The sequence below is a fragment of the Lipotes vexillifer genome, unplaced genomic scaffold (assembly GCF_000442215.2).
Source record: "Lipotes vexillifer unplaced genomic scaffold, Lipotes_vexillifer_v1.1 scaffold463, whole genome shotgun sequence".
Taxonomy (NCBI): domain Eukaryota; kingdom Metazoa; phylum Chordata; class Mammalia; order Artiodactyla; family Lipotidae; genus Lipotes; species Lipotes vexillifer.
In genome coordinates this window covers 1684726-1712019 of record NW_006779398.1, presented here as the reverse complement: position 1 = coordinate 1712019, position 27294 = coordinate 1684726, and the positions used below count along the sequence as shown (strand labels likewise).

Here is a 27294-nt window from a genome sequence, read left to right as displayed (position 1 = left end):
TTCCGATTCTTTTGTTAAAACCTTTTAACTATTGATTTTTGCCACAATTTCATGGCTCTTTGCTCTAATCAAATCAATTCCCAACATATGAATCTGAATCCAAATATTGCCTGCGTTTTAATTTTATGTTATACCTTCCCTGTTGTTTGTTCTTTCCCCCAGTTAGGAAAGATTGATGAAATAATTCTGTGAAATAAATCTGCTTCAGATCCAGAATCCAAGATCAGAGGAGACAGACTGTTAAGACAATTTTTAACACATTACCTGCCCATTTTTCATGTGAACATTTAGGTACTCCCCATTGACACTGTGGCCATGAACAAGGGTTCCAGAACTGCTTCTGGGACGGACTTCAAATGAAATCTCAAACTTCAATCCAATATTGAAAGACTCATCTATGGAGAGAAATACTATTAGTTCTCAAGAACAGCAACCTAAATTTTGTAACCATGGTTTGATTGCAGGTTTTTGTACTTGTTTTTGAAAGTTTGATGCATTTTTCAATAGGTAAGCAGAATGTGTTGTTTTCCATGTCAAACACACTGTGGAAAGCTCCGTGGGGGTCTGAGATAACTAGCACACCACTCCTGCTCTGGGGCCTGGGGAGGAAACAGCTTGCTGAAAACACAGCATGGCTATGTGAGCAAAGGTGAGGAGAAATTGATTCCAACTAGCAGGACCATTTAATATTTCAAAAGTGAGAAGGAGGAAAGAACAAACTGGGAAGAGTGAGTCGTCTGAACACAAGTACAGAGGCTGGAACATTTGGAGAGCACTGTGGATGCCAGTGTGGCTGGACTGTCCCCTGCAAGGGTAGATGGAGGCAAGGTGAATGGGGAAGGCTGGTGGGAGCCACACTGGGAAGGGCTCTAGTGCTCCAGTATGGAAGGCAGACTTGACTTTGCAGTCATTGAGCAAGGGAGCTGACTTGATCAGATCTGTATTTAAAATAATTCTTAAAAAAGTAACTGGTGCCAGTGCTGCAGAGCATTTGGGAGGAAAAACAAAGTGAGAGCAGAAAAAGCAGTTAGGAGCTGTTATTGCAGTGATGCAAGAAAATGAATTCTTCTTAAGACTAGCTGTGTTCACTCCAAGAGACTCACTGCAAACCTGGGCATCTTAATAATGTTCACTTGAAGTGTCTCCTCATACATAACTTTTTAATTTTTCCTGCTATTGATTAATGTTTATTGAGAACATAAATTGTGCAGGTTGCTATGCTTTTCAGGCTCTCCAAGTCTTTTGAGTTCTTATCGCCGAAATTCAATGAAGGGTTGAGAAATGTGCCTGTAGGTGTTTTAGTAGGGATAAAGGAGGAGGAAGGAAAGTAAAATCATGAGCTAGACAAAGAGAGGATATATTACCTCTGGTTATTTCTCTTGGACATGCGGGCAGTTTAAGGAGGAATACTTGGCTGCACTGTAATGTCTTTATTCAGGGGATGTTGAGGGCAGGGAACATGTGGTTTTATACCCTTCTCCTATCTTCTTTCCCAGCACCTGTCCTGGTACCTTCCTCACACCTAATGGTTGCTCTATAGAATGTTGGTGGAATGGATTGGATGGTGATTGTGTGCAGTCTGTTTAGGATTTTATTTATTTATGTTTTGGAATTATTGATGCTACTTTTATTATTTTTTTAAAAGTCTTTATTGAATTTGTTACAATATTGCTTCTGTTTTATGTTTTGGTTTTTTGGCTGCAAGGCATGTGGGATCTTAGCTCCCTGATCAGGGATCGAACCCACACTCCCTGCATTGGAAGGCGAAGTCTTAACCACTGGACCGCCAGGGAAGTCCCAGGATTTTATTTATTTATTTTTAGAACTATTATGTTCCATCACCTGGCACAGGGACTGTCATACCAGAGGCACACAATAAAAACTTTGTTGAATGAGTGAGAGAGTAAGAGTTGAGGAGAATAAAAATCCAGAAATGTTTTTAGGATAGTGTTGTCTGCTAGAGTTGCTGGCAAGGGGAAGAAGTGGACCTTTCCTTAGTAGGAACAATGGGTGATGCTTAGAGGGAGCAGAGAAAGACCTAGAGACTGAGGTGGCTAAGAGCCAACACAGGTTAGACTGTGGTGCAGCATAGGAAATTCTAAAGGGGCCAAGATGGTCTACCTCCAGAGGTTTGGCAGCTGTGGAGAAGCACTGGCTGGGGAAAGCAAACAGGGATGGGCACGGTCCACGTGTGTAGTTTGGAGGGTAGGAGAGGAGAAAGGTGGTCCTTATGGGAAGAGGCCATTTTCTAGGGCTAAGTGAGTTAGATTTTCTGGTTTTTATCTTTGGGCCCAATATCCCTGTTAGCCACCTCTAGGAAAGAAGTATTTCATGATTCATGTTTTAACATAAGTCATTGTTACCTAGAACCACGTATCCTCCTTCTGTTGAAAAGTATGTTCCTGTTTCCATTGGGCCTTCAAAACAAGGAGTCACGCTAAATGTCTGAGAAGCAGAGGTGATGGAGGCCCCATTGAGCTGGAGATTGCTGAGGCAGCCACTGAAGCTGTAGACTGAGTTTATCTGAGAGAAGAACACATTTCTTAAAATCCATTTTCTCAACACTCACAGATGTACCAAAGGGAAACAAAATGAAGGGATTTGAGTCCAGAGAGAAACCAAGTAATTTCTTGCCTTATTTATCTTAGCTATCTGAATGATCAATAGTTTCCCAGGTAGTTGCTTTATAACTAGCTCTTTGAAGCTGGAATTTTGTATTTGATAATGACAGCCTACCGTAATTAAGGTAAGGAAAATTTTTACGTTTTTCAAGACAAGGTAAATTGCAGCTGTGGTTTTCAAATTGAACATTAGAAATATCCTCGTTTGTTTCTCTTCAAGAAGAACAGCTGTGCCCTAGATCACCTAATGCTGATGAGGGCTAGCAAAGTTCTTCACTATTAAATCTACCATGGTTAAATAAACAGCAGAAAGCTTGCTTCATTGTTTTGTGATTGAGCATTTATCATACTACAGAACATGAAACATGGGCCACTTGAGATAGCTGATTTCACACTGCTTTGGAAATCTTTCTTTTACAGAAGTTATCATGGAATTGGGGGTACTTACCTAAAATCTAATTAAACATGAACATTTTCCCCCTTTTTTGCTTTATCCACATATATTAATGGATCTTAGAAGTATATTAATTCTTTGTGTTAAAGTCAAATCTATGTTTATGTTAAAAAAACTTAGTCCTTTGATGCATTCCTTTATTGCTAGATAATTTTTAAAGGTCCAATATTTTAAACTTTTAAATTACAAAAATAATGTTGTTGTTGTTTTCTACTATATCCTCACATTTCCCCAGGGGTAACCATATTTCCTTGCACATTTACAAATTGTGTGTATGTGTGTGTGTGTGTAAGAAACGAAAATGAGATCATGGTTTACATAAGGGCCTGAAAGGTTTTTTTCATCCAATAATGTATTGATATAATGGAATGACTTGCTTTCTTTTTTGGGTTTTTTTTTTTTTTTTTTGGCTGTGCCGCATGGCTTGTAGGATCCCCCAACCAGGGATTGAACCCAGGCCGTGGCAGTGAAAGCACTGAGTCCTAACCACTGGAATGCCAGGGAATTCTTTCTTGGGTATTTTTTTAAGATTAAAAGTATAGTTACTTGCTGAACAAATAAGCATCTCCTTGAGACATAACTTTTTATGACAGTTTATATGTCTGAAACATTTTTCATCTCACCTCTACCCTAGAATCAAAAGATCACTCTGGGCTTTGTAATGTCACAGGGTGGCCAGACAACCTCAGGACAATACCCACTTATGTACCCCATCTCCAGCCAAACTACAGTTTTACTTTTGCCAGTTTCCTAATCATAAAATGAGGGCTAGAGTAAATGATATTCCAGCTCTAAAGGTCGAAGGCTCTACCTGGTCACGCCTGGCTTACCTGGACATTTTTCACAGCCTTTCCAGGAGCCACACCTCCCAGATAAATAGGACCCTTGATTTTCCAGGTAGCTCCAGTAGGGGGAAGACTTTCTTCTAAGACTCGAAGACCATCAATTATCAGTCGGCCGCTGCTCTTTTCCCGAATAAATATCACCTGGATGGAGAGAAGGACAATAGAGAAGGCTGTGTTGCCTCTCCCAACTTTGCTACTGCAATGCCACAGAAGTTTTAAAAAAGTGGTCCTTTCTCTGAAGGTTAGGAGTCTCTTCCTTTAACGCTTGATTTAAAGTTACAGGCTTAATTTCCGAATACAGCTTATGTTTAGCAGAGTTCTCTATGAGACTCTGCCCAGCTGGCCAGCCCACATGCTCTCTCTTGTAAATTTAATTATAATTAATTGTAATGCAGCTGACATTGCTTACTCTTTCCAGTATATACACACTGAATTGCTTTGATATTTAGGTTATTCTACCTGTTGTATCCTGTCGTCCTAACAGACTTACTCTTCACTTTGTACCTTCCATAGCTTAGTCTATGAGACACTCAGCAATCATTGAAAATTTAGAACATTATAGGCAGTGGAAAAAATCCCAGTCGAGTGAAATATCCTTAAAAACCAAACTTCGGTTTATGTTGGCCATTGATCTTTTGTTTAAAATAACTGCACTAAAAAAAAACTGATCTGTCAAAAAAATTATACTCAGACTGTATTTCTTTTAAAATAATATGCTTCAAGATTTTTATAATGAATTAATGAAGGTTTTGAAATTGAACATATAGCAACAGAATTTTTAAATGGATGTTTCTAGAAAAACCCCTGGTGGGTATTAGTGTCAGTCCACTTGACAGTGGTGGACATTTGCTGATAATAATATTCTCTGCCTTCAACTTACATCATGCCACAAACCATCATTGTATTTCTCTTGGCTTCTAATCTTCAGTTTCTTGTGGCCAACATTAAACATGAAAACCAAGCGGCCGTGGGCTAAGAAGAGAGCCATGAAGTCATTCTCTTCTTGATCCGAGACATAGAAAATCATCCCATGGGAGGAACGTGTTTTCAGACGAATGGAAAACTGAGATCTGGTAAATGAGAAGGAAAAGCTTACCACCTGTCATAGGAGACTGAGGGTGATCTCTAACTTCCCAAGGCAACAGAGTGTAAGGAAGAATAAAGCCATTCGATCTAATCCCAAGCAACATTCTTCTAATTATTAGTATTATTAGAAGATTAGAATACTATTGGATTAAAGATTAAATTAGAATACTAACATTCTTAGTATTATTAGTGAGTATCGGGTAAGCACCGCTAGTTCAAAAATGTAAATCCTTCCCCATTTCCTCACACAACAGGGATACATCCCACATTTAAGAAAGTGTTGTTTCAGTAAAGGATAATCTCATGTCTTCCTTTTAAAGTATGGTTGCAATTAGTTTAGTAAATATCTTTATGTTAAAGAAGCTTCATGTGGACAAAATAGTAATTAATATGCATATATAATTTTGCATAGAAACAATATGATTTGTGTACTGTCTAAAATACAGATTCAGTTTTCTCCCTGTAAAAATTAATTGATGGATATCACATGCTAAAAACAGCTACCAGAATGTGCAGAAATTAAATAAAAATTTCTAGAAATTTAGCTCTAGACCATAGGTAAGATACATTCATGAGGCTAATTTCCAGTCTGATTAACTCTAAATTTTTCCTGAAGAATACAAAATACTGATTCTGCCCATTAGGAAAACAGGAAATTAGAAGGCATTAGGAGTTTCTTATTGAATTCACTGCTTGTATGAATGTTTGAAAGAGCTATAAGACCTATATAAGAATATTTGGGTGCTAACAGTTTACAAAGAAATCTTCAATAATACTAAATAACCTGGAGATTTGTGAAATACCAGGAAGAGTGATGAACTTTAGAGATAGCTTGAGGGCCAACAGAGATACAAGCACGTTTGTATTTTCAGTGTCTTTCCTTATTAACCTTCCAGCAGTTCAGATGCATTTCCATATACAATCTGAAAGCAATTTGTATGGGGGAAGGAAGGTGATAGCAAGGTTAAATGATGAGTCATTTAAAATTTACCCCATCTTCCTTTCTTTGATTGTCTTTTCTTTTTGATAAAGTACAGCAAACTCCTAGGAGAATGCTGTTTTATGCACCTTACTTTTGGGAAGAAAGTCACAGAGAATGTTATTTGTTGGACAGTATGAATCATGTACTATTTAGTATTTGTTTTGATGATAAATGAATAAGAATAATTTGGCACAGAAAAATTATAGGAAAAGGATGACATATGGCAAATAAGGATGCAGCCCAGCCATGGCATCAAGTTTCTGAAAGGATAGTATGTTACTTTACTTTTCACCAAAATCTCCTTTTAAGTGTTCAAACTCTTGGCGGCTGTTGGCTGTCCCTCCGTACTGATAGGCGTGCTCTATTGCTCTAGGGCTATTGGAAAGGTGGCAGTGAGAGTCTCTTGGAACATTCCTCTCTAGGAATTTCAGGCCAACAGGATCCCATGAAGGAGCATCTTTGCTTTTCTCTCCCTATAAGAATAGGCAATGAATCATTTAAGGGACAAAACTGACATACTAGTAGCAAAAATTCATTTTTGATTCTCTTATCATTAATAATGATGATAAATAATTCAAGGGTATATTATTTGTGCATTTTCCACTCATAAAATATTAGGCCTCTCTCTTCCTTCCTCTACCACCATAAGCAAATGCCAGCAGTAGCTGCAGCAGTAACAATAAACAACAACAACAGAGTATGTTAACAAATCCAAAATTCTAGTCTGTGATAGTGAAGCTATAGAGACAAGTGCTCTGTGATTTAAATTAAATGCACATCTTAATCAATGATGAAAAATGAAAAAGCTGACAATAACATAATCCTGAGACAAATCAATAAAATCCTCATATCATATGCAACAATATCACTTGAATACACATATTATTATTTACACATCCTGTATAACAAGTTAACAACTTAGTAACATCTTCAAAATATTTAAGAATATTTTTGGTGATATGTAGCAAACCTATGTGACAGGATATAAAACAATTTTTAAAAACTATCTTGTGCTCTTAAAATTGCACTACTGATTTTAAAATTTAGAATTGTGAAACTATAGACTAATATTTAATGGTCATTTAGTCAATTTCTGAAGCAAAAGTACATGCAAGTAAATCTGAGCATTCATCTACTCATTTATTCAAGCAAATGTTTACTGAGTACCTAATAGGTAGGAGTGAAGGGGAAAGAAATCAACGTTTCTGCGTGCCTTCCATGGGCAGTGTGTGGTGGGGAATAGAAAGGTGAGTGAGACATGCTTCCTGTTTCTTAAGGACTGAAAATTGATTTGGAAGAATAGGCTTTTAAACAACAAATTGGAAGACAGGTTGTTGCTGGACAGAAAGGACCTTAGATGACTTGGTAAAGAATGGGGTCTTGTGTTTTAGGTGATGAGGAGACACTCAGGTTTTAAAAGCAGGGAGTGGCCTGATCTGACCCACTTGGGAAGAAATCCTGCAACAAAGCAAGGGTGGAGAGAGAGGAAATGTTTGGCACTAGGGAGAACTGGAGAACACAGCAAGAGTCAGGATGAGACACAGGATTAGAGGAGAAAAGACAATTTCTGGTTCAGATTGTTGAATGAATGCACACATTTAGTTTTCCTCCTCCCTAATTCCCACTGAAATGTCAGAAGAACTATACACATAAAAATAAATCCACAATAGTCCTGGAAGTCTATGAGGCTTTCTACTAGTTGAACAAAGCAGTGTGGAATTTCCAGAAGATAATAATACAGATTGGAACAGACTGACAATAAAATTCTTAATCTCATATGGGCAAAAGATAAGACCTCCAAAAAAGATCAGTGTTCCAGGCAAATCCCAGAATTACCCTCAAAATACAGGTATGGTGGGCAGAGGGCAGATGAATGAATTAAAGGGCAGACCAGCTGTGCCAGTGCCCTGCTCTCAGGGCAGAGGCTCTTAAAGTTGGGTCCTGATACTGGAAACTCTCTCAGTGGTGGTTAGATTGGAGAAAGTGAAGTGGTGCTCAGAGACTCTCACCTGTCCTAAAGAAAAGCCCACCTGATTCTACCATCCCTTCTTCCATTCCTCATATAGTTGTCAGGACTCAGAACCTGATTCACTGCTACAGAAGCAAGGCTTCTCTCTTGGACGGAGGAAGTACATCCAGTCACCAATGTGTTTTTGGTTGGCCCAGGCTCTCACTTATAAATAACGGCCATAGCTTCAAGCTACGGGTGGGCAGAACAGGCTGGAGTGGGGCTTCGGGGAGACTCTTTTCCTCTAATGTATCTTGGGAAATTTCCCCTGACTCCACACTGTATTCCAACCCCAGTGGAGTAACAAGCCTTATAATGGGAGATTGATCACCTTTGTCTCATTAAGGAACAAAGCTGGAAATGGTGTGCACGTGGCATGGAGGGTGCGGGTGAGAGATTGGTGGGGGTCGGGGACTTTTCCCAACTCTGGCCATTCTTCATTCTCTCCATTCCAGTGGAGAGGATCTCACTTTTTCTCAACCAGTGTATCCACTTAGCTGTGAGAGGAGAGTGACAGTAACTTAGACGACAGGGGCTCAGCAAAGCAGGGCTTGTTGGATCACGAGTCTCAATTGACCAGCCTTGCCTTTCTCTGCTTCACCGTGGGAATACATGGACTAGGACCTGTCTCTTGTCTGCTGCAAAAACTAATAAAATTTATATATGGCAACCAAATACCCTAAATCCTCTGTGGATGTATACTCTGAATAACAATAAAAAAAGAAAAGTTATAATTTAATCAATTGCTTTGCTACCATATAACACAGAGACTCAGTTTACTATCCCAAAATGGGTACGTGTGTGTGGATTCCCACTAAACCCCGCTAGACTTGACTTTACCAGTGTAATTTCTTTCTCTGAAGGTCTATTAGTTGCATTCCAACTGGTGGTACCAATTTCAATTTAGCAAGATTCTTTTGTTTCAGATTATAGCCAAACTGGTTGAGCTACTTAAGACAAAGAGGGAAATGTGTTATAAGGATATAGGAGTATCTTCCACAATCCAAGAAAAGAAAGTGTAGTGGGGGTCCTACCACAGGCAAGAATCAGGAATTGGAAAGCTAGGAAGAATTAAGGCACTCCTTTTCTGGATGTTTCTGGTATCTCAGCTTTGTTTTTCTCAGTGTTTGCCTTCATTCTCCTTTTCTCTGCAGGACAGCTTTCTGCCTTTTTCTATAAAGTGTATATTATTTGTGCATTTTCCATTTATGAACTATTAGGCCTCTCTCATAATAACCATAATAAATAAAGTCTATAATAAATTAAAATGTGATAGGTGCTATGGAAAAAAGAACAGCTAGGAAAAGATAAAAGATCAGTAGTAGTGGTAGAAGGAAGGAGGTGGGCTGGGGTATAAAATAAGGGCTAAGATACATCAACATTGAAAAAACAAACAACCCAATTAAAAAATAGGGGGCTTCCCTGGTGGCGCAGTGCTTGAGAGTCCGCCTGCCGATGCAGGAGACGCGGGTTCGTGCCCCGTTTCGGGAAGATCCCACATGCCGCGGAGCGGCTGGGCCCGTGAGCCATGGCCACTGAGCCTGCGCGTCCGGAGCCTGTGCTCCGCAAATGGGAGAGGCCACAACAGTGAGAGGCCCGCATAACGCAAGGAAAAAAAAAAAAAAAATAGGAAGAAGACCTGAATAGACAACTTTCCAAAGAGGAAATGCCAAAAGCCAACAGGCACATGAAAAGATGCTTAACATCACTAATCATCAGGGAAATGCAAATCAAAACCACAGTGAGATATCACCTCACACCTGTCAGAATCACTATCATCAAAAAGAACACAAATTGGTGAGGATGTGGAGAAAAAGGAACCCTCTTACACTGTTGGTGGGGATGTAAATTGGTGCAGCTACTGTGGAAAATAGTATGGAGGTATCTCAAAAAACTAAAAATAGAACTACCATATGACCCAGCAATTCCACTACTGGACATATATCTGAAAAAACAAAAACTCTGATTTGACAAGATACACGCACCCCAATGTTCACAGCAGCATTGTTTATAATTGCCAAGATATGGAAGCAACCTAAATGGCCATCAACAGATGAACAGATAAAAAGATGTGGTATATATATGCACAATGGAATACTAATCAGCCATAAAAAAGAACAAAATTTTGCCATTTGCAGCAACATGGATGGACTTGGAGGGATTATGTGAAGTGAAATAAGTCAGAGAAAGACAATACTGTATGATGTCACTTATATGTGGAATCTAAAAAATACAACAAACTAGTGAATATAACAAAAAAAGAAGCAGACTCAGAGAGAACAAACTAGTGGTTACCAGTAGGGGGAGGAAAAGGCAGAGGGACAATATAGGGGTAGGGAAATAAGAGGTACAAACTATTAGGTATAAAATAGGCTACATGGATATATTATACAACATGGGGAATATAGCCAATATTTAATTTATTTTTTTTATTTTTATTTTTTTTGTGGTACACGGGCCTCTCACTGTTGTGACCTCTCCCGTTGCGGAGCAAAGGCTCTGGACACGCAGGCTCAGCAGCCATGGCTCACAGGCCCAGCTGCTCCACGGCATGTGGGATCTTCCCGGACCGGGGCACGAACCCATGTCCCCTGCATTGGCAGGCGGACTCTCAACCCCTGCGCCACCAGGGAAGCCCCTAGCCAATATTTTATAACAACTATACATGGAGTATAACCTTTAAAAATTGTGAGTCACTATATTTATACCTGTAACTTATATTATACAGCAACTATACTTCAATTTAAAAAAAACAAAATAAAAGAGGGGTTAAGGTAGGGCTCACTGAGCAGATGACAGTTGGGCAGTCCTAGAAGGTGAAGGAGTTGTCCATGCAGATATCTGGGGGAAGAGTGGTCCAGGCAAGAGGAAAGCTCAAGTGAGGATCTTAGGCAGGAGTGAACACGGCCTGTTTTAGAAATAGCCAGGAGATCAATGGGCGGAGAAGAGTGAGTGAGGGAAAGAAGCCTGGAAAATATAGGGCCTCTTATGGCATTGTAGGAACTTGAGCATTTACTCTGAGTGAAGTGGGGGGCCACTTTGAGCAGAGGAGTAACATGATAGGGCATGTTTAAAAGGATCTGGTTGTTGTGCTGAGAATATACTATTGGGCAACAAGGTAAAAGCAGGGAGTCTTCTTGGGAGGCTATTACAGTAATTCATATGGGAGATGATGATGGCTTGGACCAGGATGGGAGCACTGGTACTTGAGTGCATTGTTAACATCGGACCAGGAAGGAGTAGGGAGGGTTAGGTTGAAAGAATGAGAAGGAATTAGACTTTCACTTGTAATGAAGGCAAATAATGTACATGCTAGGAGTAAATGAACGAGAAAGAATAGTTATCAGTGAACGCAATTTAGGACTCAAGAATTTGATGAAAGAGCTGCCCTAGTTGATGCCACAGGTCAACTGTGTGAGTGGTTAAAATGAAGGTCAAGAAAGGAGGGGAAAACAGGGTAAGATCAGAAACTAATAATTTCCATGACTGTGACAGAAACCAGAGTTTGTTATGCGAAAGCAAATGATACTACAGAATTAGCACAATAAATAATATATATTATAAAGTACAGAGTAATTTTAACCATTGTAATGAAAAGTAGTTGGAAGTATGAGTAAAAGCTTATTCAAACTGTTTTTCTGGGAACAAGAAGTGATACAACAAATCTGGTAAACTGCAATATCAGATGCTACAAGAATTGTATCTTTCATATGTACACAGTTGCAAACAAGAGTAAATTCTATAAAGCATCAGTCTCTAGAACTGTGTGTGTGGAATACAAGGGCAATCAAGAAGTTGGCATGGCATTATCTTTTACCTTTTTATTCTGACTTGTTTCAGGCTTTGAGGAATTTTTTCCTTTTTTGTGAAGGAGAAACAATGGTGAAGACTCAATGGGACACTCATAAAGAGAAGTATGGACCTTTTCAGAATACCGCTGGAAATCTTCGACCTCCACATCTCTATCCAACCTGTGTTTGTAATAGAGGAGAGAAAAACCTTAAAAATGTTGTTTAGAATTACATGATGAAACTATGGCAGTCAAAGAACTTTAGCAATTAAAATGTGTGTGTGTGCACACGTACATGATGGGCCTTTATCCACCAACCACTACCTTAATGAGAACCCTTGAAATGATCATTTAACCAATTAACCAATAACTTTGTACCTGGCACCAGCAAATTCTGACAGATGAACATGTTTTCCCTCACCATGCTCTGGGTGATGGGGACCTCATCTGTGTTACTTAATCTGTATTAAATTCCTTCCTTGCATGTTTTTGTACTCAGGGGGCCCTCACTGTCTTTGTTAAGTACAAAACAAAAATGGAGCCTACAGAATGGGAGAAGATATTTGCAAACAATATATCTGATAAAGGGTTAATATACAAAATACACAAAGAACTCATACAATTCAATGTAAAAAAAACAAACAACTTGATTAAAAAAGGGGGCAGAGGACCTAAGTAGACATTTCTCCAAAGAAGACATACAGATGGCCAACAGACATGTGAAAAGATGCTCAGCAACACTAATCATCGGGGAAATGCAAATCAAAACTATAAAGAGATATCACCTCACACCTGTCAGAATGCCTGTCATAAAAAAGACAAGATATAACAAGTATTAGTGAGGATGTGCTAACCCTCAATATAAATTGGTGCAGCCACTATGCAAAGTAGTATGGAGGTTCCCCAAAACATTAAAAATAGAACTGCCATATGATCCAGCAATTCCATTGCTTGGTATTTACAGAAGAAAACAAAAACACTAATTTGAAAAGATATATGTACCCCTATGTTCATTGCAGCATTATTTACAATAGCCACAATATGGAAGCAACCTAAGTGTCTACTGATAGATGAATGGATAAAGATGTGGTATATATATGTATATGGAATATTATTCAGCCACAAAAAATGAAATCTTGCCATGTGTGACATGGATGGATCTAGAGGGTATTATGTTAAGTGAAATAAGTCAGATGGAGAAAGACAGATACTACATGACTTCACTTACATGTGGAATCTAAGAAACAAAACAGACAACAAAACAGAAACAGAGCCATAAGTACAGGCAGCAAATGGGTGGCTGCCAAAGGGGAGGTGGGGGTGCAAAACCGGTGAAGAGGGTTAAGAGGTCCAAGCCCCTCTTACAACGTAAATAAGCCCCTGGTGTGTAACAAACAGCAAAAGGGATACAGTCGATAATACTGTAATAATGGTATGGGGACAGATGGTTAGCAGATTTATCTTGGTGAGCATTTCATAACATATGCAAATGTCAAATCACTATGTAGTATACCTGAAATTAACACAATACTGTACATCAACTAAATTTCAATTAAAGAAAAATGATGAAAAAAATGAAGTCATGCATTAAATTAAAAAAGACTTTCTGAGACCTTTAAGGATGATTTGGGTATGTTGCTCTGTACTATACCATTGATAATAAGTACAGAAATAATCGCATTTAATAGTTATAGTTTGCTGTATGCTAGGTGCTTTATGCACATTATCTCATTTAATCCTCATAACAAGTCTACCAGGCAGGCCCTGTTATTATCTGCATTTTGCAGGTGAAGAAATGAAGGCTTACTTAGCCAATGTCATACAGAAATTAAAAGGCAAAACACCTACACACAAACCCGTGTGTGTCAGTTTCTCAAGCACATGCAAGCTTTAAATTACTACCCTCTAAAGCCTCTGATATTCCATAGTTCTAAGTTTTAACACCATAAATATTTTCATTATCGACTTGATCTTCTTTATCAATCATGCAGATTTATGAATAATAAAAATATTATACCTGGTAAAGTAGGCATTACTTATACAGCCAGTGAAATTAGCATACTGGGGACTGATGGGTGAGCCACCGAAGTAGAACTTCTTTTCATCTGCTTGTGTCTGTTCCACTTTTCCTTTGGTAGGGTTCTTACTCCCAAGTCTGCTTTTATCTACTATCAATTCATATCTGTAAGGAAAAAGCTTCTTTAAGCACTACACAGCTAACATTTTACCTCGAGTTCCATTCTAGGTTGCAGGTTTTCTCATGGAATTGAAATGGAACATCTGGTTAATGACAAGATAACAAGTTGCCAGACTCTTCGTGAGACTCAGGATAAAACGGTTGACTATGTCTATATGCAGAAAAGACTCTCCAAACTATGACTAGAATTTAAACCCATAGAAGCAAGTTCAGATGACTAGTCATCGGCAACTTTTTTTTTTGGTGTGGAAAAATCAGAACATAAATCATGGTGATCATTTAATCACACTTGTGGGAAACTATTTTCATTGTAAAGCACATTGATAGTGATTGGAAATGGTGTCTTGAAAAGACATATTAATGTTTTTTATAATGGGAGGGCTCCATAGAAGTGGACATAGAATAGCAGCAGTCTACAACAGAAATTTCTTTCTTTTTCCAGAAAGACTTTCTTTTTATGAAAAAGAAACTCAGTATTACATATTTTAAAGATAAAGTTAGACTTTTTAAAATGTGGCCGTAAATGCAACATTCTCAATTGTTTAATTAAAACCTAATGAAACCAATTATTTGCTGAGCTCCTTCTATGTGCAAAACACTGCACTCCACTTAGTGTAAGTGCTATGTGCAGGTACTTCCCTCAAGGAGATTATAGCTTATGGTTTCACTGGGAAAAAAACTTTACATACCTGTTAGTTAATTTTATAGTGATTTATTTGGCATGTCTTAAAAATTAATATCAATTTTTAAAAAGAAGGTAAGTTGTTCCTTCTATCATTTTTTGAAACACTATAAAAGTAATAATATAGCCTATTATTCACAGTGGTCACTGGACAGAATCATGCCCTACAGATAAAGCCATCTGGTGGAAAGAAAATAAAGTGAGGATCTGTACCTTGCGGGGGAGACAGAGGTAATGATGAAGTGGGACAGCCCGTCATTATACTGCTTATCTGCCGACTGCACCTTGATTCCCTTTACATCCATGATCACAGTGCCATTATTCAATGAAATGGAGAACACGTCTGACTGAAATGCAAGCACAGATTTTTTAACTAGGGAGGCCAGGTATCCAAAAGATGGACACGTTTTCAACACTTACTTAATGGGATTGCTTAAAGGAACACCCATCGTGTGGGAAATTTGCTTGAAAAATAATTTCTATGAACAACAACAACAAAATACACTATTGCTTGTATTGGTGTTACCTATAAAATCAGATACATTTCAATGGAAAGAGGAATTTCCTGTATTTTGAACTGAAAATTTCAGGTGATTTTGTCATGCTAAGTAGTTGTCATCCCAGCATCAGTTACTTTCTTAACTCAGGCATTTCTATTCTGTCATCAGTCTCACTTTTGAAAAGGCAATATTTGAATTTCCTTGGGGATGTAGCTAGATGACCAGGCATGGGTTAATTTGCTAATGTGGCTTTTTAAAATGTTTCACTTTTCATCTACAGAGGCAGAAAAATTTAAATATAGCAGAAGTTAACATCTTTTTCTGAATTTGCTTATTGCTTGTCTTAAAATATTGGCAAAATGATAATCTTCCTTCTCTTCCTTATGTGGGCATCAACCTCTACAGTTAGCCCTCAACATAACTACTTTTTGTGGACAAAAGGTATTATTTAACTAACCATGGTAATCTGAGGCAGGTTTGGTGGCAGAGGTCCTACAAAGTGTTTGGGGTAAATTCTCACAGATGCTACTGATTTAAATTGGATATAAATGTGACAGATACAAGGTAATAAGAATGAAAAGTAAAAGCTGCTTTTATAAATCATATTATGACCTGGTCCATCAGTGTATATATTGGTGATGACCTTTTCAGAGATAAATCAGTTAGATCTTAAGGTCACCAAACTTTTACAAACCTTATTTTATTCTCAACACAGTATATCTTTATAAGCTGAGCTACAGTGTTCTATACCAAATTCAAGAACTATTTCACAAACTGAATCACACATGAGTTTGTATATACACACAGAGGTTCTTAACATTTTTTGTGCTATGCACTCTTTTGGCAGTTTGGTGATACATATGGACCCCTTCATAAAACATTTTAAAATCACTGAACAAAATATGTAGGAATACAAAGGAAACCAAATACACTGAAATACAGTTTCAAAACATTGAAACAATAAATATGTGATATAGTTATATATGTACTTCTATATTAAGGCACTAAATAATAAAATCTATTAGCAGATCTAATAACTACTGCAATTTAGAAGTAGCAATGAGCAAAAATATTTTGAGATACCTGTGACTACTATAATGTGCAATGAAAAATACCTGTGATTTCTGTTAATGACAAAGTGACAGGTACTGCTAATATTACTGTGGTTTGTTGCCAACATTCACAATTGAAGAAAATGCTAAATTTTAGTTAGAGAAAATAAAGTTGTAATTTTTTCTCACCTAGTTCACAGACCCACTGAATTCCTTTCATGAACCCCTGAGGGGTGGGTCTATGAAGCCCAGGTTAAAAACTCCTCATATACAATATATAATATTTTACAAAGTGTCTGAAATGAGACATTTGTGTGTGTACATGAGTCAAAATTAATCTGAATTGAAAATCACTTTTAAGGTGCTTAAAAGTATTTTTAACAGACAAAACAATTACCACAAAGAAGCTTCCACAGGGAAAAACAAATACTTACCCCTGAAGCATAATAGAATAGTAACCCATTTGGCTGTAATGTTCGGAAATTAAAACCTCCCTCAAAGCCATCGAAAAAAGATATTTTCTGAATTGAAGCAATGAAACTCTGTCCATTGAAATATGCTCTGCGAGATATCTGTGTGCCAAAGAAAGTAAGAATACAGTGTTTGGATAATTATCAAAAGCTTAAAATGTCCATTTCTTACATACCAAAGGCCTTATCTGCTAGTTCCTACGTTAATAGTTATGTTTTAATTTCTGGTTTATACTGGAATTCAGGCATGCTAGCCTTCCTTCTGTATGCCTCTAAAAGATGGGGTTTCAGCTTCCCTACTTCCTCCACCATGAGTGAGTGAAGATGCTCACGCAGCCTCTCTGGGCTTTGGTAGCCCCAACCATTGAAAAGTGAAGCAACTGGACAAGTCACAGAGGATCCCCAAAAGCCTTTTTAGCTTAATGATTCTTCTTTCCACTGGTGGCAGAAAAGAGTCCAAGGTGTACACAGGATCACAGAGAAAAGAGCTTTTTCAGCTTTTAAAAGCGGTAAGTTTCTTGTCTATTTATTAAAAACCTTTTGATCGTGTACTTACAAGAGAGTCTTCTGGGCATCCATAACCAACTCCCAGGGTTTCTGTCTGTTCTAATAAATTGAAATCTTTCTTTTGGAACTGGAAACCCTTCATACATCCTCTGAAATTGATATCCAGGGGAAGGTGTACTCTTAGGGTCCTGGAAAAGAAAATTAGTCTTTACTGATATAGCCATGATGATGATGGCAGTGGCGGTGATGATAATGTTACCCTACATGTGTAGGATATCAAAATTTGATTTTATTTATAGTTAATTTTAATAGCTTTATAATTATTCATATTCTCATGCCTTCTTTCATAAGCACACAGTAATGTCTAATCTTTGCATACAGAACAGCTTTATTCTGCACGAAGCCAATTTGTTTACTTCTTTATAATTTTCAAGATCCTTTAACTTACATTAGCTCATTTTATCTGTATAACAATTCAGTGATATAGATGGTGATGCTATCATTTCCCTTTTACAGATGATTAATAGGTTGAACCATAATGAACTGACATATGTATGGGTCAAAAATTGGCAGTTTCGGGATTCCCTGGTGGTGCAGTGGTTGAGAGTCTGCCTGCTGATGCAGGGGACATGGGTTCGTGCCCCGGTCCGGGAAGATCCCACATGCAGCGGAGCGGCTGGGCCTGTGAGCCATGGCCACTGAGCCTGTGCATCCGGAGCCTGTGCTCCGCAACGGGAGAGGCCACAGCAGTGAGAGGCCCGCGTACCGCAAAAAAAAAAAAAAAAATTGGCAGTTTCACATAGTTTACCTATAAAGTGAAACTGAGAAATATTAAGTAATTTTTTTTAATGCCACAAGTGGTAAGTTAGGATTTGAACCTGGGGCTGGGCCTGCGCGTCCGGAGCCCGTGCTCCGCAACGGGAGAGGCCACAGCAGTGAGAGGCCCGCGTACCGCAAAAAAAAAAAAAAAAATTGGCAGTTTCACATAGTTTACCTATAAAGTGAAACTGAGAAATATTAAGTAATTTTTTTTAATGCCACAAGTGGTAAGTTAGGATTTGAACCTGGGTCTTCAGTCTTCCACTAATCGACTTGGGTCATGAACTCATTTACTTGTCCTTAATGTATCTGCAACACACTAATCAACTAAGGCTAGAGAAGTTTTTAGTGAACGTTGGGCCTCTGGAGCAATAGGAAAGTGAGAAATCCTTTATCTTTTAAGATTAAGGATGGCATTTTACCCAAAACTGTAATCCTAGCACCCATCATTATGGCTAATAGATAGGAAGTGCCCAAGAACATATTATTGGATATTGTATGAATATGAAGTTAATTTTGAGCAAGTTACAATGACTTCCATGTATTTTAGGTGACACTGGCCAAATTAAGGGGTAACAGTCCCACTGTACTCTGCTCTGACAAGATCATACCTGCATGATCATGCTAATTGACAGACTGAGGTACACATACAGCAACAATAATGGTTAAATATCCCATGTGGCATGGCTGAAGGAATTGAAGAGGATATTTAGTTTGGAAAGGAAGCTTACGGTTGGGGCCTCAGCCCAGAACAATTAAAATTTCTGGAGAATGGTTATGGGTAATGATGTTTATAAAAGTTCTCTAGGTTATTCTAATGTGAAGCAGGGTTGAGAGTGACTGGACTGGAATATCCTAAAGTTGTCTCTCAGTTTTAAGAGTCTCTGATGCTATGAACTGATGGTAATAAGAGACAGCTGAATTTTTGAATATATTAATGTTTCATTATAGTTAATTCACAACCCCCACAGGCTTAAAATTTTTGTTTACCCTAAGGTGCTATTTGAGAGTTCAAATAAGTCTAAATTAATACTAAAACAAAAGTAAATGAACACAATGCTTCTTTGTTTTCACATAATACATATGCTCCACCTTTCCTCTTGCAGATAAGAAATACTGCATTAGACTATGTTCTAAGAGTAATAAATAATTAAAGAAATCTGTAGATCACATCTACTAGATGACAATTTAAGGGGGTCATGAGGACTAGCTGCACAGGGCCCATGGGTGAATGGCTGTGTGTGTGCTTCTGTAAACATGTACAAAAGTAGTAGGTGGGAATGCTCAAACATTTACTACACCTCTCCTGGATGTTGAATCCTCAGCCCAGTGCTTCGTTAGGAACAAGCAGCTTAACAACAACAAAAAAGCTTACCTTGATTCTAAGATTTCTGGGGGAGCTCCTCCAATGTATATGTCTGTAAAAGGTACTTTCATCTTTTCATTGTCCATGCTCTTGACATGTCGTCTGTCAACTACCAAAATCATTTTCTTATCATTGTGGTAAATGATTGAGATCTGGGAGAAATAACGCATAGTAAGTTGATCACTGCTTAACAATCACCTTTTTGAAGACTGCTATATATTTTAATTATTCTGGTTGTAAGAGCTGGGCCTCCATGTTCTTATGCTTGTTTGTTCACAAAGCGGGGAATAAAATCTTCCTTTCTTACTCACAGACATGAAAACTCTTAATTACATAACCAGAAGTTCATATTTACTGGAGAAGGGTTTCCATATGGAGATAGAGCTAGCCCAAGAAAAATTCTGCTATCAGACCAACTGTTGTATTTTGCCCCTTTGAGGGGATTCAGGAAAAAAATTATAAACAGTTATCTTCTGGACCCTGGACTGAATGCTGCCAGGTGTCATTTTTTGGTGGTGTAGTGAGATGCTTTAATGAATGTGGGAAAATGCCAGTCAGAGAAATAGTTAAAATATTCTTTGTAAACCATCCTCATGAAGGCTATGGACTTTGAACTGAAAAGAGAAATATAGCCTCTACTCTCTACATTTCAGTTCAACTTAAAAGATATTATGCCTTTTATATATTTTATTAAAGTGTAGATTTAAAGTAGTTGTTAGTGAAAATAGATGAAATATATTATCAGTATACTTCACATCTGTTTAGGACTAAAGAGCACTCTTTGTGGGTTTTCTTTATTAGAAAATCTGTTAGTATTTTCTAAGTTTTGGATAAATGTTTTAAAAGGAAATGATTTACTTATATCTACTCTTTTTACATTTAATGGGACTCAAGGAAAAAGCAAAAAAATGGCTGTGTATCTACACTCTCATTTTCAACAAATATATAGAAGTGCCATCATAATCAAGAGATAGAGTATTAATGGGAGTCTTTTGATCAATGAAGCAATTAAAATGAATCTTCACTGACTCTTTTATTAGAAACTCCAATATGGACTTCCCTTGTAGCACAGTGGTTAAGAATCTGCCTGCCAATGCAGGGGACATGGGTTCGATCCCTGGTCTGGGAAGATTCCACATGCCGCGGAGCTACTAAGCCCGTGTGCCACAACTATTGAGGCTGCGTGCCACAACTACTGAAGCCCGCGGGCATACAGGCTGTGCTCTGCAACAAGAGAAGCCACCGCAATGAGAAGCCTGCACACCGCAATGAAGAGCAGCCCCCACTCATGGCAACTAGAGGAAAGCCTGTGCACAGCAAAGAAGACCCAACGCAGCCAAAAATAAATAAATAAATAAATAAATTTATTAAAAAAACAACAACTCCAATATGATAAAATATCCATTCTTTTAAAGCAAATGTTATCCTGGAGTTGAGTAGGTGAGGGCCTTTCACTTGGTTTTTATATGTGAAGGTGTTCAGTTTAATTACTTTCTCACCTATCTCATTTGACCATCTGATTAGATCAGTAGATCTAAATACAAATAAAACAAAACAAAATACTCAAACTGCAATGATCAGTACCTCATGGTATTTTGCATCATTAATTTGAGCTTTCTTCATTGTGTCTTCAAGATGCACAGGGCCGTTGCTAAACCCAAAGTCATAGGACACATGTAGGTAACCATTGCGCATTTCCAGGCTGAAAAACATACTCTGTGGAGAAGAAAAAAAGTTATAAGACGTGAGCATCTGCTATTATGAAAGAGAAGGTTTAGCTGAATTTGAGAAATAACACTGTATTCTTTATTATTGAAACTGTTTGCAGACTAAAGAGGTCTTATGATATTCTTATTACGAAATAAAAATCACAACTACATCCATATCAGCAGTTATGTCTCATTTATACACCAAAATTTTAATATTTATCTACAATTTAAAACAACTATCTTCTATTGTTTTTCATTTACTTTGTGAATTAATGAAATTTTAAATTTACCTTATTGACCTTTAACAGTCTTGAAAACAGAGTATTATAGACCATATGTATTCAACTGCCCTTTTTTAAGGCAACATTTCAAAGTTATAACAGGCCAATAGATGTGATTACATTTCACTTTAAGAGCAAAATTGGTAACATTGAAAAAGAATTCCAAGGTATGCTGAAAAGAATCTTAGAAAATTATCAGCAAATATGGACCTAAGAAAAAGAAGGCCATTCCTGTATTATTTTGAAACACTGGAGTTATATAGATAAATACGGAATTATTATGCACTTGGACCATGTGCTATTCAAGAACCAAAGTAATTCTGTAACACTCAAGTAATTTACTGGTCAGGCTTGCTTGTTTTAGAAGATAGTTCACAGACACAAGAATTCAATGGATTTTTGGGACCTCCCTGGTGGTCCGGTGGTTAAGACTGCACTTCCAATGCAGGGGGTGCGGGTTTGATACCTGGTCAGGGAGCTAAGATCCCACATGCCTCTCAGCCAAAAAACCAAAACATAAAAACAGAAGCAATATTGTAACAAATTCAATAAAGACTGAAAAAAAAAAATGGTCCACATCAAAAAAAAAAAAAAAAAAAAAAAAAAAAGAATTCAATGGATTTGAAAAATAAAAGTATTATGGAAAGTCCCTATTTCACAGAAAGTGATCTTTTGGGCAGAATTTATATATTCTTGAGAATGTGGAACAAAATCCACGGAGGTACAGAAAGAAAATATTTCAACTTCTATTTATACTCATTTTAAAACTCTAAAATAGAGAAAGAAGCTAACTTTTAATATTTAATACGTGGATTGACTCTGGGCCTTCATTTTGTCCTTTGGATGGATTTTCACGAGATTTAGATTCACACAGTATGTGAGGTTTTGAGAATGAAGTTCCACACTTGAAGGCAGGCCATGGCCCCCCCACCCATTTCTTTGTGTTTAGCCTATTGCAATTATTGACGTTTATGTGTGCCTGGATACATGGATTTATGAGTGAGGTCACTTAATAATAGACTATTTACAGTAATTTTCTACTGAGATACAGTGATGTGAAAATATTTTGAGACGTACATGTTTGCAGATTATTTCCTGTAAGTTACTAAAAATGCTGTTGGGCTTCCCTGGTGGCGCAGTCGTTGGGAGTCCGCCTGCCGATGCAGGGGACACGGGTTCGTGCCCCGGTCCGGGAGGATCCCGCATGCCGCGGAGCAGCTGGGCCCGTGAGCCATGGCCACGGAGCCTGCGCGTCCGGAGCCTGTGCTCCGCAGCGGGAGGGGCCACAGCGGTGAGAGGCCCGCGTACCGCAAAAAAAAAATAAATAAATAAATAAAAATTTAAAAAAAATGCTGTTAAGTTTCAAAAGGGTTACACATTTTCCTTATAAAATGAATTATTCTAAATTTATTGACCTTTATTTGTGATGACAAATGTCTTTTAGTAGTATAAAACCTACTAGCTACTAAAAAATAACATACTTGATCTGTAATTTCAAGGTAGGGGCATTATAACAATAGATGAGAAACTATTTTGGCAGGGAAGAAAGTTGTACTCTGGAGAGATGGCTTTTTTAAAAAAAATTATGTATGTATGTATGTATGTATGTATGTATGTATTTATTTATTTATTTATGGCTGCATTGGGTCTTCGTTGCTGTGCGTGGGCTTTCTCTAGTTGTGGCGAGCAGGGGCTACTCTTCGTTGCAGTGTGCGAGCTTCTCATTGTGGTGGCTTCTCTTGTTGTGGAGTACGGGCTCTAGGTGCACGGGCTTCAGTAGTTGTGGCACATGGGCTCAGTAGTTGTGCCTTGTGGGCTCTAGAGCACAGGCTCAGTAGTTGTAGTGCATGGGCTTAGCTGCTCCGCGGCATGTGGGATCTTCCCGGACCAGGGCTCGAACCCATGTCCCCTGCCTTGGCAGGCGGATTCTTAACCACTGTGCCACCAGGGAAGCCCTGGGGAGATGGTTTTTAAAGAATGCATACGGAAAAGTTTTCTATTGGTAAGTAAATTTGTTGATGAATGTAAGTATATACTACCATAAAAACTCTCATATCTGCACTATTAAAACATTTCTGGAAAGAAATTTCTAGCCTGTTTAAAAGTCTTTCAAATGAAGATTTTTAACGGTCTTGAATTCCTTTGTTAAAGTTTACAAAATGATATGATATCTGATTACCTTGCAAGAACTGACATCAAGAAAGATGAAAATGTGCCAGCTGAATTTCAAAGACAACTTTTGCCAATTGGTGAATGAGACTGAATAACCGTACCATGATTTAGTAAGCACAGCCAATCATATATTTCCTACATTTTTATTTATATGAGGTATCTTGTCTAGTTATGATAGCCAATAAAACTTAGTATTGAAATAAACTGGACTCAGGACAAAACTTGTATCACAATGCGTTTAATGAGACTTTCAAAAATACTTAAGCATGTTTAATTACACTGTTCTCACTAACACTGCCATTAATAATTCTTGTATCATTAGCAAAATAAAATTAATTTTATTTTAATTTTCATCTTTATTTTAAAAATTGTATTTATTTTTATTCAGTATTTATATAAATTATCTTTTTCCTAGTTTTGAATATTATATTCATATGTAGTATATGTATATCATTAATAAATAAAGAGATGTATGTGTGTGTGTGTGTGTGTATATATACACACACACACACATTAAGCATGCAAACTTTTTTTTAACTGATTAGGGCACATGATTTAAAAAGTCAGTGCTAAATTTCTGTAGACACACGCTCGCCTAGATCTTGGTGCTGATTTTCCTTAAAGTTCCCTTAGTTTATTAAAGGGGTTATATTTAATATACATCCAGAAATGTACTGCAGGGAAATGCATCTCATGGCTGCTTTTACTTACTGTTGACATCATTTCCCTGAAGGAAAAAAACCCAATTTTGCTTTCTAAGCTAAAACTTCAGTTTGATGGCATGACACACTCAACCTGGGAAGGTTCCTAGAAACATGCACAGCAGAAAGTAAAGGCAATAAGGGAGAAGATGTAGGATTTTTATTTTTACTCACTCCATTGACCATCAGGAGCACAAGGCCGTTGTCAGCTGGTGTTCTAACTTCTATGTCAAAGCGAGTCACCTGACCGAATTTCCCTCTCCTTGTGATATCCCTCACCACGGCATAACTAGAACCATCGAAGAAATAGCTGGCAGCCCGACTCTGAGTAAAGGCCAGTTTATCTCTGAAATAAAAATACAAGGATCAGATGAATATGACAGCTTCTGTTATGCTTTTCAAGTGAGGCCCTTTTAACCCATTCTCACGACATTTTTCATGGGCCTTAATAGCATTTAAATGAAGTCCTGATGTCTGCATGGGAGACACAAAGAAGGATTTAAACAAATTGTTTGTAATGGATTTTTTTTTTCTCTACCCTATGTGCTAAGATAACAGAAGGTTCCAGTGAGACCCCAGTCTCTGGAATCAAACCAAAGCTGCAAACAAGTAGTTTAACACTTTTAATAATAGTGCATGCTCATTATGGTAGAGAAGAACTGAAAAGTTGTGTGCAGGCATGACTATTATGCAGTTTCAAAACTGGTTTCCCCCCCCAAATAGATTGAAAACCTGAATATTTAACCACACTTGTCTCATCTGCAGCTCTTGCATGGCTATCAAATTTTTAGTACTCTTAACACTTTCTTACCTGGCACAGGGCACTGATTTGGAGGGATCCATATTATAGATGTGCTTAAAGTTGTATAAGCTGATCACATCATTGTTCAAAGTGGCCAATTCCAGGCAGCCAACGAAGCCAGGCAGGTTTAAGCTGGCAGGGAGCTGTGAAACAAGGTGAAGTCAACTGTGCCATGACCACATCTCATCCAGTCCACACAGATCAGGCAGTGAGACAACAGTAGGTCAAGGGGACCTTCCCACTGATAGAAATATCTTTCTAGACCTGAGTTTGTGTCTATTCTATGCTAAACCATCTAGAATAACAATGATTTTTCAGATGTCCATATCTTAGCAGAGAGGGTGGGGTTTATTGAGCATATACTATGTGCCAGTCACACATCTGACTGTGGATTCATGACCAGAGTCAATCCTTACACCAGCTCTGTGAGGTAGGTTTTCCTGTCCTCACATAAAGAGAGGGAAAGTAATTCTCAGAGAGGTTCAATAATGTGCCTCTCACTAGTGAGTAATAGTTCTGCAACTGAAATCCTAGATCAACTCCCTGTCTTCCTGGGCCTTTCCTGTATCTGTCCTTCAACAGGTCTCATCTCCCCTCCTAGACCCCACCCTCTCCCTCATCCTAGGTATTTCATTTCATGCCTGTATATTAGCTGAGATAACTGAGTTTTTGAAACTTTTGTCTGTAAACCTGAAGACTCTCTATAAACCCACAAGGTACAGACATTCCTGCAGTAGGTGGGGGTAATTAATTACATATGCATGTATCAGAATGAAATAAATTGATATTCAAGTGTTAGATATAGCTTGAAAGTATTTGACACTATGAAAATATGGGTAGCACAGACCAGATTTAAGCAGCAGATTTATAGATCCTAATTCAGAATTCTACCACCCACTGAGCTAAACTCTTTTTTTTGATATTAAGGTTTCCATCCAGGCCCTGAATCACTGTAGGCTTTATGGACTTCTAAAAACAATCACTATAGATTTGCAATAAGTCAAAATATAGCTGGATAGCTCACCTTGAAGTTTGAAGGCACGCCACCAACATAAAACACAGTGTCCTCAGGATCCAGATCCAACAAGGAGTCATCTCCTGCAAATTCCCCCTTTTTAATAAACTTTTCTTCTGCGGTGCTACTTAGACTTGGGACTGTTAAAAACACCTTTCCGTGTTTTCCTACCCTGTTCAGATAAAGAATTTTCAACTCTTTATTAGCCAGATAATTTGTAGAAAATATGTTTTTTTTTTGCGATACACGGGCCTCTCACTGTTGTGGCCTCTCCCGTTGCGGAGCACAGGCTCCGAAAGCACAGGCTCAGTGGCCATGGCTCATGAGCCCAGCCACTCCGTGGCATGTGGGATCTTCCTGGACCGGGGCACGAACCCGTGTCCCCTGCATTGGCAGGCGGACTCTCAACCACTGAGCCACCAGGGAAGCCCGAAAATATGTTTTTTTTTTTAATGTCAAAATGTGAATGTCCCTTCATCACAGAATTGGTGATTTGATTTTGTCACTTTCATAAGCATTTATATAATGTCAACAATCAAAGGGAAAGGGAAAAAAGACATTCCATCTTGGAATCAATTCATGGATTGGCCAGGTTAAAAAAATCTAATAATCAGATTGCTCTTTAGAAGTGATGACTATTCTTTCTAATTTTTGGTTTTCCACTAAGGTATTTGTGAAGTATAGGAATAATGGAAGAAAGAGGAGCAACATCCATAGAAAGACTGTGTGTGTGTGTGTGTGTGTGTGTGTGTGTGTGTGTGTGCGCGCGCGCACGCACGTGAGTGCATTCAATACATTTTTTATGAAATTTGCAGATGAGCCCTGTGTCACGGATTCACTTTACCTTTCAATCTTGACAATGCTGAAGTAAGCAGGCCAGGAACTGACAGGCTTGGAGTCCAGGGGAATCTCTACATCCTTAGTTCCCAAATTATAAACGTACACCAGGTTATCATTTTTGATTGCAAGACCCATGTACTCTTTTTTGGCCTGAAATGTCAAGAAGTCTCTTAAATAAAATCCATATGAATGAATATCATCTTTCGTTCTCATTTTTTTAAAAGACAATTAGCAATCCAGATGCTTGGCTGTATATAAGGCATGTCTGGCTTGAATTATTACCAAAGTGCCCATTAGACTGGGCAGAGCCTCGTCCTTTGCAGCCTCCCTGTGGCTGCATCAGTGTGCTGCCCCTCCCCCCCATCCCTCCATGCCTGTCCAAATATACCTTGGGT

General features: G+C 38.1%; 1 protein-coding gene across 2 annotated transcripts in view; it reads right to left on the bottom strand.

The window, feature by feature from the left end:
• LAMA4 (laminin subunit alpha 4) overlaps positions 1 to 27294 on the bottom strand; it is a 152367-nt gene that overhangs the window by 8261 nt on the left and 116812 nt on the right. For both annotated transcript variants that reach the window (XM_007452592.1, XM_007452593.1), the window contains 16 exons: positions 26904 to 27049; positions 26069 to 26231; positions 25054 to 25187; positions 24417 to 24588; positions 20964 to 21095; positions 19389 to 19531; positions 17244 to 17382; positions 16652 to 16789; positions 14879 to 15012; positions 13804 to 13968; positions 11814 to 11967; positions 6274 to 6461; positions 4801 to 4990; positions 3906 to 4061; positions 2364 to 2523; positions 265 to 395 (listed from right to left, as the gene is read on the bottom strand). In XM_007452592.1, coding sequence (XP_007452654.1) covers positions 265 to 395; positions 2364 to 2523; positions 3906 to 4061; positions 4801 to 4990; positions 6274 to 6461; positions 11814 to 11967; positions 13804 to 13968; positions 14879 to 15012; positions 16652 to 16789; positions 17244 to 17382; positions 19389 to 19531; positions 20964 to 21095; positions 24417 to 24588; positions 25054 to 25187; positions 26069 to 26231; positions 26904 to 27049 — 2445 coding nt within the window. The remainder of the gene's footprint in view (positions 1 to 264; positions 396 to 2363; positions 2524 to 3905; positions 4062 to 4800; positions 4991 to 6273; positions 6462 to 11813; positions 11968 to 13803; positions 13969 to 14878; positions 15013 to 16651; positions 16790 to 17243; positions 17383 to 19388; positions 19532 to 20963; positions 21096 to 24416; positions 24589 to 25053; positions 25188 to 26068; positions 26232 to 26903; positions 27050 to 27294) is intronic.